Source organism: Equus asinus, chromosome X (assembly GCF_041296235.1).
Source record: "Equus asinus isolate D_3611 breed Donkey chromosome X, EquAss-T2T_v2, whole genome shotgun sequence".
Classification (NCBI taxonomy): Eukaryota; Metazoa; Chordata; class Mammalia; order Perissodactyla; family Equidae; genus Equus; species Equus asinus.
In genome coordinates this window covers 134,447,266-134,459,455 of record NC_091820.1, presented here as the reverse complement: position 1 = coordinate 134,459,455, position 12,190 = coordinate 134,447,266, and the positions used below count along the sequence as shown (strand labels likewise).

Sequence of the window (12,190 nt, the reverse complement as noted above, 5' to 3'; positions counted from 1 at the left end):
TCATCAGTGTATACAAAGGATAATACACCATGATCAAGTTAGGTTTGTCTTGGGAATGCAGAGTTGGCTAAACATTCGAAAATCAATCAGTGTAATTCATATTACAGTCATGCATCACTTAATGACAGGAATATGTTCTGAGAAATGTGTCATTAGGTGTTTTTGTCCTTGTGCGAACATCATACACAAACCTAGATGGTATAGCCTACTGTACACCTAGGCTTTATGGTACTAACCTTTTGGGACCACTGTCGTATATGCAGTCCATCATAGACCAAAACGTCGTTATGCGGCCCAAGACTACTAACAAACAATAAATGAAATGAGTGTGATCATCTCAATACATGCAGAAAGAGCATTTGACAAACTCCAACACGCATTCCTTATGGAATCTCTTAGCAAACTAGAAATAGAAAGGAAATTCCTCAGCCAAAACAAAACAAAAAGCCCGCACACTGGAGTTAAATTATAAAAATTTGAGATAATAAAATTTCTCCCAGCAGTAACATAAATACTGTATTCCACACGAGAGAGGAGTAACATTTAATACTCCCTCCTCAATAGAACAAATTTTCAGTAACATTCATAAATTAAAGAAAATAATAATAATGTTTAGAAAATAAACATAACAAAACATTGAACTTTTATATATAATTATAATTATATATGATGTCTGTATAAAAATATATATTTTTACATTCATATATAATTATATAATCATATATAAAATTATATAAAAATAGGAAATTTTAAGAAAACAAAACATCTGCAGAAGATACAATTTAAGCAACCATAGTTAATGTAGTTTTATTTTCTTTCTTCATTTAGTTACAAAATAACTGACAATTAAAGAAGAATAAATTTCACTTTTAAATATATTTTTCAAATTCAACAAAATATTTTATGTTCCAATACAAGAAAATTTTGTACTTCTCAAACAAAAGTTTGTGCCTTGCAGTTTACCCTTTGTTTCACTGATTTAGACATAAGTAAAAACAAGTTAATCCATTGTGTCTTTACAATCTCTGTAATATCCCTGTGTGTTTAGAATCTACCGTTTAAGTAGGATGTGTGTATTACATACACTGCCTCGGGGACTGCAGACTGGAAGTGCGAGGAAAGTGATCTCAAACTATTCCAAACCACTAAGAACTTTCTATAGAAGAAGCAGTGACAGCTGTGCCAGCCTCTATTGTGGCCAACTGTGTAACAGGGACTTCTCCAAATTACCTCCTTTTTAGAAGACAATGATTTTTAAAGATAAGCACTATAAATGTGGTCATGTGAAGTGTTATATACACTTTTTTTCTGGAGGTATGCACCTTTTGATTAATATATAAAATATTAAAACAACATAAATCACAACATACTTTTAGGACTTAGACCAATAAAAGTTGGTATTGGCGAGTAAGAGTAATTACTGACGTTATTTTAAAATACTAAAATATGGAGTGATAATAAAAACAGGACTGGTTTTTACTTGGTTTTATTCTCATAATAAAACTGTCTGCAGTCTATGCCACCCCCCCTTTATTGCCTGCACTGGGTGCAGACCACTGCCCCACTCTTCACCCTAAATTTCTCAGCAAGAAAGTGGCCTAATCAGTGTTTGGTTTGTGAGCTCCAAACATGCCATTCTTCTAGTCCTTTGGACTAAGTTTTAATAGGGTGACATATTCACTTCTTTTGAGGGCCATTGGTTGCTGACATCATAGGACTGGATTGAACAAACACTACTATGAGGTAGGTGGCCTGCAGGCAATTACTTTGTGTGCCTTTTTGGAGACTGGCACTGCCACCCCACAGAGGACACCTCTCTCCGACTAGGTCCACACCCCTGCACACACACACAGAGAAACACCAAGTCCTTTCCTCTTCTCCCGTGGGAAGTTTTTCTTCAGTGCTGAGTCCTGACCCAGTCCTTATCCCCACTGTCAGGCTAACTGGACCTTCTGGTCTGACCCCCGACCCTGCAGGACTCACCTCCCTCCCCCTCACACAGCTGCCTCTTCCCTTCCTTCCCCGCTCCCCCCATGAGAGAACTCACAGAAACACACACATTTTCACAACAGGTCCGTTTTATTTAAATCACCATCAGGGCACCCTGCTGCTGTCAAATGACATCGGCACCACTGGCCATTTCTCAGGGGTCAGACGTTAGAGACTTCTCAGATGATTCCTCTCTGAGGTCTGTGGCCTCGCTCTGAAGTTGCTGGTGGTGCAGGTAGGCACATGAAGTGCTGGGCTTCTCCATGCTCTCTGGGTCCTCCTCTGGCTTATCTTGATTCAGCTCTTCATTCAGCCTGTGATAGTGACCGAATAGGGTTGTTCCTCTCGCTTCCTTAGATTTAACTGAAGAGGTGGGACGTTTTCTAGAGGCTTTTTTAGTGGATCTCCTTCGAAGGGGTCTTTTGGCCCACGTGGTTTTCTTGGCCGCCTGGAAAGACAATAGGGTGAGCCCAGAAGGGCACTGGTTTGAGGGAAGAGGGTGGGGGATGGGTGGGAACAGGGGCTTCCTGAGAAGGGACGTGGGCTGAGGAGGGGCTGTGTGCCAGGCAAGGACAGGGGAGGAGTCTTGGTGGGGGGAGTCAAAGGGGAAGAGGAGGAGCTTGGGCGGGGTCATCTCACCTTGACACTCCCTCTGGACCTGGGTTGACAGGAGCCCTTCCTCATCTTCCTCTCTTTGTTCTCTGGCGACGGTTGTTCCGTGACTGTGCTAAAAGCCTCGGATTTCCCGGTCGCCTTCGCCATGTCAGCGCCTCCCAGGGGTCTGTCTACCCCAGGCCTGCTGACCTGCCTATATATACCCCTCTCCAGCGAGGGGCCACGCCCTTCAGCTTTGTTTGGTCAGCAAGGCTCTCCTCCAGCCAATGGTAGCCGTGGGTGGGGCCTAGACATCACAAAGCCCCACCTTGACGTCTCTTGGGGAGGATGCGGAGCAACCAAGTTGTTCTGGTTAAGGAAAGGTGGCGTTTTTTAACAGCCCTAAAGAGCCTTCCAAACTGACCTGCCCCCCTCCTCATCTCCCCAGTCAATGCTGGTGGCTCACATGGCAGGGAGAGAGTGTTTCCTCCAAACCTTTCCCCACAGCCACCCTATTCAGTGCTTCATTCTCTTCTTTCCCCCTTCACCACTATCTGGTTTGTGTATGTCGTGCCTAAAATCCACCCATGGTGCTGTGGCTGTGTTTAAGTCTCTGTGGAGATGTGAATCATCCCGCTTCCTGATTACAAATTACTCTAATGCGGCTTGAAGACGATTCGCTTCTGCCAGGGACCTTTTCCATCCCATCTCCTTTTCTCAGGGTCCACATTGCTCTGCTCAGTTTTCTGTTTTCCAGTCTGAAATCACTGCCATCAGGCTGTCAGACTTTAGTGAATAGACCTGTTCCACAGGGTATCTAGTCTTGTTTCAAATCTGGGAGTCATGCTCATTTCATTATGTGTAGTATCAGACTTGGGTTTTAATACCGTAGGGCAATGTGGCAGGTATTCACATGCCAGGAGTTGTGCTGGGTGATTACACGCAGGAAACTACAAACAAAGACTGATGACTATCCTTAGCGAGGGCCTTGGCTTAACCAGAGGTGTGTGAGCCTCATGTGCAAAGGTCTTCTCAAAGTGTGTTCTCACAAACCAGACACTTTAATCACTTTATTTTACTGCTAGCAATGTTAGTGTCCTACCTCTTTTGGAGCTTACCTCACAGTTGAGACAGCGGTAGAGTTCATTTCCATGAATACCTACAACAAGCGTCCAACTGCTTGGAGGAGACACTGCACGATCTAGTCCCGTTCTTATAGGTCCCTAGGTAGAGGGTCTCCCATTCAGGTCGTTGGCCCTGGAAGAAAGGGGAAACAGGTTGTGGGATTCACTGCAGGCTGTATGTTCCTAAAAGAACAACAGATTCAACCAGTCTGAGGTGCTCACCTGGGCTCACAACCTTTTGGCTTAGTGGGACTTCTGGGATTTCCTATGAAGCAGTCATTTCCTAGTGTCCACTGGCTGCTTACTTACTCAGGATGCACCACCCTACTTAAAATTTTAAAAGGCAGAACAAAGCATGCCATAAACAAATTCAGAAGATAACTGACAAACTCGGAAAGGGGTATAGTAACCTAGACCATAAATATCACTAACGTATAAAGACTCTTAAAATTTTTGAACAAAGGACCTAAAACCTAATAGAAAAATGTGAAAAAGACATGAGCAGACAGTTTACTAAAAAGATATAGCATGGGCCTTCACCATATTAAAAGATGTTTAAAAGACATGAGCAGACAATTCACAAGAAAGATATAGAACTACCCCTTAACCATATTAAAAAGATATTTAACCTCACTAAGGTAAGAAAAATCAAATTAAACTCCCTTGAGAAATCAAAACTGACCCAGAACTGACACGCATCTTAGAATTAGCAGACAAGGACATTAAAATAGTGATAATAACTATATTCCATATGTTCAAAAATTAAGTAGATACATGGAAATTATAAATAGACTCACATTGGTCTTATCGAGATGAAAACGATAGTGTCAGATGACAAACACAGTAGACAGCACTAACAGCAAATTAGACATGGCAAAAGGAGAAATTTGTGCACTTGAAGACATAGCAATAGAAACTACCCAGGATGAAGTACAGAGTCCATCAGTATATAAAATACACCATGATCGAGTGAAGGTTACCCCCCCAAGAATGCAGAATTGGTTAAACGATCGAAAATCAATCAGTGTAATTCACCTTACTAACAAAACAAAATTGAAAAGCCATACAATCATCTCAATAAATGCTTTTCTTCTAAGATCAGGATCAATAAAAAGATGTCAGCTTTCATTATACTGAAGTTCTGCCCATGAAATCAGTCTAGAAAATGATAGAAAAGGCATCCAGTTTGAAAAAAGAAGAATGAAACTTTTTATTTGCAGGTGACATCTATGTAGACTATCCATTGGAATCTACAAAAAAACCCCTACTAAAACTAGTAACTAATTTTAGCCACGTTGCAAGATACAAAGGCAATATATAAAATTCAATTAATTTCTTTTCTATATACTACGATAAGTAATTGAAAATTAAAATTAAAATGTAATAGCATTTACAGTAGCATAAAAACATGAAAAACTTAGGGATAAACTTGACAAAATACAGGAAAGACAACACCACCAAAAATGGACAAAAGATTTGAACAGGAACTTCACCAAAAATGATATACAGGGGGCAAATAAGCACCACACACTCAAAGGATGACTATAATGAGGGAACAGAAAACAAAAAGTGTGATGAGTATGTGGAAAAATTGAAACTTTCACACATTGCTGGTGGGATATAAAATGGTGCCAAAGAGAATTGCATACATATGTTTATCCAAAGACTTGCACATGAATGTTCATAGCAGCATTATTTACAATAGTCAAAAAGTAGAAACAACTCAAATGTCCATCAACTGACGAATGAATAAAGAAAACATGCGATAGAATATTATTTGGCCATAAAAATGGAGTTCTGATACTTGTTACAACATGCTATAGCTCTGAAATGATTATGCTAATTGAAACAAGCTAGACAAAACGGCTACATATTGCATTATTCCATTTATATGAGTAAATATGTCCAGAAAAGGCAATTCCATAAAGACAGAAAGCAGATTAGTAGATGCCAGGGGCTGGGTGAGGGGGAAATGGAAAATGACTACTAACTGATACAGTGTTTCTTATTGGAGGGATGAAAATATCCTAGATTTAGATAGTGGTAATGGTTGCACAACCTATGAATAAACTACAAATCACTGAATTGCACACTTTAAAATGGTGAGTTCATGTTACGTGAACTATAAATCAATAAATAAAAAGTTTTTTTTTAAAAACCACCAACCTAGACTTTGACGTCCAAAGAAATTATCCTTCAAAAATAAAGGAGAAATAAAGACATTCTCATACAAACAAAAACTCAGGAAATTCATTTTTAGCAGACCTGCTTCACAAGAAATGTTAAAAGAAGTTCTTCACACAGAAGGAAAGTGACATTGGACAGAAACGATGAGCTAAATAAAGAAAGGAAGAGTGTCAGAACATGAATAAATGAAGGTAAAATGAAATAAAATCTTTCATTATTCTTATTCTTAATTGGTAAAAGATAAATGCTTGCTTAAAGCAATTGTAATATGAGTGTTTTGAGTCTTTATAGAAAACGGATAAGTTAAATGAATGACTGCAATGTCACAAAAGACAAAATGAAGGAAATGGAAATACTCTGCTGTAAGGTACCTGCATTCCATGTGAACTGGCATAGTGTTATTTGAGGGTGGACATATGTTGTTTTACAATGTTTATTGTAAACCATAGTGCAACACTAAAAATGTTTACAAATGAAGTATAAATTTTATGTCAAGAAAGAGGATAAATTGGAATCAGATAAAATGCTCAATTAAAATCAGAGAACACAGAAAGAGAGGGAGAAAAAGAAACAAAGAAAAAATTGGAAGGAACAGATAGAAAACAGTTACAAGGATGGTAGATCAATAATCACTCTAAATGTGAATTCTCTAAATATGTCAGTCAAAGGCAGTGTTTGTCAGAATGGATCAAAAAAAAAAAAAAAAAGAAGACCAAAGTATATGTTGTATGCAAGAAACTCACTTTAATTATGAAGACCCAAATCAGTTAAAAGTAAAGATGGAGAAAACTCCATTATACCAATATTAATTAAAAGAAAGCTGAAGTAGCTATATTAATTTCAGACAAAATATACTTCAGAATAAGGAAGGTTAACAGGAAAAAAGGGACATTACATAATGATAAAGAAGTTACTTTTACAAAGACACATAGCAATCCTTAACATTTATGCACCTAACAACAGAGCATCAAAATACATGAGGTAAAATCTGATAAATATGAAAGGAGAAATAGTCCACCATTACAGTTGGAGACTTCAAATCCCCTATGTCATTAATTGATAGAGCCAGCAAACAGAAAATCAATAAAGATATAGATGACCTGAACAGTACTATCAATCAACTTGATCTAAATGACGTTTATAGCATAATCCATCCAACAACAACAGAATACATTCTTCTGAGGGTCATGTGAAACATTCACCAAGATAGACTACATTCTAGGTCATAAACACCCCTTAACAAATCTAAAAGCAAAGAAATTATATAAAGTTTGTTCTGTGACAAAAGTATAATTAGACTAGAAATCAATAACAGAAAGACAGCTGGAAAATTCCCACGTGTTTGGAAATTTAACTACACACTTCTAAACAAACCATGGGTCACAGAACAAATCTCGAGAGAAAGTTAGAAATATATTGAACTAAATGAAAATGAAAATACAACTTATCAAACTTTGTGATAGAGCTAAAACAATGCTTAGAGGGACATTTATAGAATTACATGCAAATATTAGAAAAGAAGAATGATCTCGGGGCTGGCCCCGTGGCCGAGTGGTTAAGTTCGCGCGCTCCGCTGCAGGCGGCCCAGTGTTTCGTTGGTTCGAATCCTGGGCGCGGACATGGCACTGCTCATCAGACCACGCTGAGGCAGCGTCCCACATGCCACAACTAGAAGAACCCACAACGAAGAATATACAACTATGTACCGGGGGGCTTTGGGGAGAAAAAGGAAATAATAAAATCTTTAAAAAAAAAAAAAAAAAAAAAAGAAAAGAAGAATGATCTAAAATTAATAACGCCACCTTCTACTTTGGGAAATAGAGAAAGAATAACAAACTAAAGTAAGCAGAAGAAAGCAAATAATAAAAATTAAGCCGGAAATCAACGTAATTGTTGTTCAATGAAAACAGTAGAGAAAAATCAAGAAAAGGAAAAGGTGTATTTTTTAAAAAAAGATCAATAAAATTGATATCTCTAGGCAGGCTAGTGAAGGCAAAGAAGAGAGACATAAATTACCAATATCAGGGATGAAAAAAGGTTCATACATATTGATCGCATGGATATGAAAAAAAGAATACAATAATACTATGAACAACTCTATGCCGACATAGAGTTAACAACTTAGATGAAATGAACTAATTTCTTAGAAGGCGCAAACTATGAATATTCACTCAGTGAGAAACAGGCAACCTGAAAGTGCTATATTTATTAAAAGAAATTGAATTCGTTATTACAAATCTTCCAAAAAAGAAAACACCTTGCCCAGATAGTTCTCCTTGTGAGTTCTATCAAATACTTAAGGAAGACTTAATACCAATTCGACACAATCTCTTCTGGAAAATAGAAGAGGGAACACTTCCAAACTCATCTTATGAGACCAACATCGCCCTAATAGCAAAATTAGGCAAAGACATTTCAGGAAAAGAAAACTATATGCCGCTATTTCTCATGAACACAGATGTAAAAATTCTCAATAAAATGCTAGCAAATTGAATCCAGCAATACATAAAAAATATAACACATTATAACCAAGTAGAGTTCATTGCTGGAATGTAAGGCTGTTTTAATGTTAATAAATCAACCAATGTAATTCATCATAATAACCGAGTGAATAGGGAAAACAATGTGACTATATTAATAGATACAGACAATTCATACGACTAAGTGCTACATCATTCATAATAAAAACTCTCAAAAGGCTACAAATAGAAGGGAATTTCCTCATCCTAATAAAGGGTATATATGAAAAACCTACAGCTAGCATCATACTTAATGGAGAGAGACTGAATGCTTTCCCCCTAAAATAGGAAACAAGTAAGGATGTCCTCTCTCACAATTCCTATTCAACATTTTATTGGAAGTCCTAGCTAGTGCAATGAAATAAGAAAAAAATGTGTAAAGATTGGAAAGGAATAACGTCTTTATTCAAAGATACATGATTATCCATGTAGAAAGCCACAAACAATTTACAAAGTAATCCTGGAACTAAGAGGTTAATATACCGAGATTGCAGGATACAAGTCAATACACAAAAGTCAAATGCTTTCCTCTATACCAGCAATGAACAACTGGAATTTGACTTTCATAAAACAGCACATATAACAGCACCAAAAAATGAAATACTAAGTTGTTAATTTCACAAAATACGTACAGGATCTATACACAGAAACTATAAAACACTGTTAAAAGAAATCAAAGTAGATCTAAAGAAATTGAGAGATAGTCCATGTTAATGGATTAAAAGACTTGATTTTGTAAAGGTGTCGATTCTTCACAATTTGATCTATAGATTCAACATAATCCCAATTAAACTACTAGCAAGCCTTTTTTTGGTAGATATTGGCAAGTTGATTCTAAAACTTTGCAAGCAAAGGACTTATAACAGCCAACACAATTCTGAAAAAGAAGAACATAGTTGGGGGACTCATGTTACCCAGTTTCAAGACTTTCTACAAACTGTAATCAAGACAGTGTGGTATTAGTGAAAAATAGACATAGAGATCAATGAAACAGAATAGAGAGACCAGAAATAGACTCACACAGTTATAGTCAACAGAATTTTGACAAAGGCACAAAGGCAATTTAATGGAGAAAGATTGTCTTTTCACCAAATGGAGATGGAACAATTAGAGACCCATATGCAAAAAACAAAACAAAGCAAAATAAAATGAACAAAACAAAACAAATGAACCTAGACACAGATCTAACACCCTAAACAAAAAATAAACCAAAATGGATCAAAGACCTAAATGTAAACTGCAAAACTTTTTTTGAAAAACAGAGCTAGGCCCATAATACAAAACTTTTAAATTTCTAGAAGAAAACAGGAGAAAATCTGCATGGCGTTGGATTTTGGTGATAAGTTTTTGCATATAACACCAAAAACATTATCCATGAAATAAAACATAGATAAGCTGGACTTTATTGAAATTAAAAACTTTTGCTCTGTAAAAGACATTGTTAGGAGAATCAAATGATAAGTCACAGACTGATAAAGGACTTGTATCCAAAATACACAAAGAACTCTTAAGACTCAACAAAAGAAAACAAACAACCTAATTTAAAAATGTGTGGACATCAGCAACAACATGGTGGAGTGAGTTATTCCCTTTATCTCTCCCTTTTGAACTACAACCAAATGTACATTCATTGTTCAACGGAGGATACCCACACAGCACAACAAGATGCCTGAGAGACCCACACAGCTATACATCTGAAGGTGGATGGACTACCCCAGGGAGGTGGTGGAGATAGGTGAGCACTCTCCAGTTCCCTGGCAGCCCTGTGCATGCAAGCGACTACTCTCCTGGCTGGAGTGTTCATAGTCACACTGTGGCCCCAAGGGTGGGAGCACGCCTTGGCACAACTGTGGGAACAGGTGACACCAACCCTGATCCCCCACATGATCACTTTCCCATCCGGTGGGAGAGCCCACAGTGCCACCATGGTCCCAGGGAGTGGCCCAGGCTCGGACCCAGTAGGGAGGCCCTGCCCAACAAGCACAATGACCAGTACAACCTAAGAAGACGCAGTGGTGGATCTGCACGCCCAGGCAAAGAAGTTCCCAGCTGCCATGAATGCCTATAGTACTGCTGTGGCCCCGAAGGTGGGAGCACATCTTCATGGGACTGTGGGAGCAGGCGGCAGCAGCCCGGAGCCCCAATGTGATCACTTTCCTATCTGGTGGGAGTGCCCACAGTGCTGCTGCAGTTTCAGGGATTGGCTCAAGCTTAGACACAGTGCTGCCCACCAAGCATAATGGCCAGTGAGACCTAGGAAGAGTTGGCGGTGCATCTGTGGGCCCAGGTGAATGAGTTCCCAGCTGCTTCAAACACCCACAGTGCTGCTGTGGTCCTTAAGCTTGGAGTATGCCTCTGTGGGACCATGGGGGCAGGTGGCAGCAGCCCTGAGCCCCTGTGTGATTGCGTTCCCATTTGGAGGAAGAGCCCACAGAGTTCTTGAGGTCCCAAGGAGTGTCCCAGGCTTGGACAGGCACAGTGGCCAGGGATCATGGCAGGCCCAGAATACACAGCTCCTGCCCCCCTCCAGCTCAGTAGTGGCAGGTTGAATCTGCAACCAGATACTATCATTATATGAAGAAACAAATCCACCCCATCAAATAATATGAAGAGGTATGTTAATACTCCAGACCAGAAGGAAAAAGACAAACACCCAGAAATCAATCCTGAAGACAGAGAAATTTACAGTCTAAATGACAGAGAATTCAAAACGGCTATCATAAAAAAACTCAACAAGTTACAAGATAACTCAGAATGCCAGTTCAATGAAATCATGAATAAAATTAATAAACAGAAGGAATTTTTCACAAAAGAGATTGAAAATATAAAGAAAAGCCAATCAGAAATGTTGGAGATGAAACACACAATGAATGAGATGAAGAAAAATCTGGAGTCCTTAAATAACAGAGGTGATATTATGGAGGACAGAATTAGCGATTTAGAGGACAGGAATATAGAAATGCTACAGATGGAGGAAGAGGCAGAACTTAGACTATAAAGAAATGAAGAAATTCTCTGAGAAATATTCAACTCAAGTAGGAAATGGAACATAAGGATTATAGACATTGCAGAAGGGGAAGAGAGGGAGAAAGGAGAAGAGAGCTTGTTCAAAGAAATAGTAGCTGAGAACTTTCTAAACCTTAGAAAAGAGGTGGAATTACAAGTAAAAGAAACTAATTTAATTCCTAATCACAGCAATGTAAAAAGACCTTCTCCAAGGCATATATTAGTAAGATTGGGAAAAGTCAATGCCAAAGAAAAAATATTAAGAGAAGCAAGGCAGAAGAAAATAACCCACAAAAGAGCCCCTATCAGGCTTCCAGGAGATTTCCCAGCAGAAAACTTACAGACTACAAGAAAGTGGAATGATATATTAAAGTTCTGAAAGACCAAAACCTTCAGAGAAGAATACTCTCTCCAGAGAAAATATCCTTCAGATATTGCAGACATGATGGAGAAATAGAAACTTTCCCAGATAAACCAAAGCTCAGGCAGTTCATCACCACAAGACCCCCCTACACGCAGAAATGATCAAGGAGGCCCTCATACCTGAAAAAACATTACAATGAAAATCACAGAAATACAAAGGATTATAAGCAAATACTATGAAAAACTATATGCCAACAAATTGGACAATCTAGAAGAAATGGATAAATTCCTAGACTCATACAACCTCCCAAAACTGAATCAAGACTAAATAGTGTATCTGAATAGACCAATCACAAGGAAAGAGATTGAAACAGTAATCAGAAATCTTCCAAAAAATAAAAATCCAGG

At 38.4% G+C, this 12,190-nt stretch overlaps 1 protein-coding gene across 1 annotated transcript; it reads right to left on the bottom strand.

The window, feature by feature from the left end:
* Positions 1 to 2,143: 2,143 nt before the first annotated feature.
* LOC123282600 (uncharacterized protein CXorf51A-like) lies at positions 2,144 to 2,751 on the bottom strand. Its single transcript, XM_044764077.2, has 2 exons — positions 2,629 to 2,751; positions 2,144 to 2,437 (listed from the first exon to the last, which is right to left on the bottom strand). The coding sequence occupies exons 1-2, from the start codon at positions 2,749 to 2,751 to the stop codon at positions 2,144 to 2,146; spliced, it is 417 nt and encodes a 138-aa protein (XP_044620012.1).
* Between the last annotated feature and the right edge of the window lie 9,439 nt (positions 2,752 to 12,190).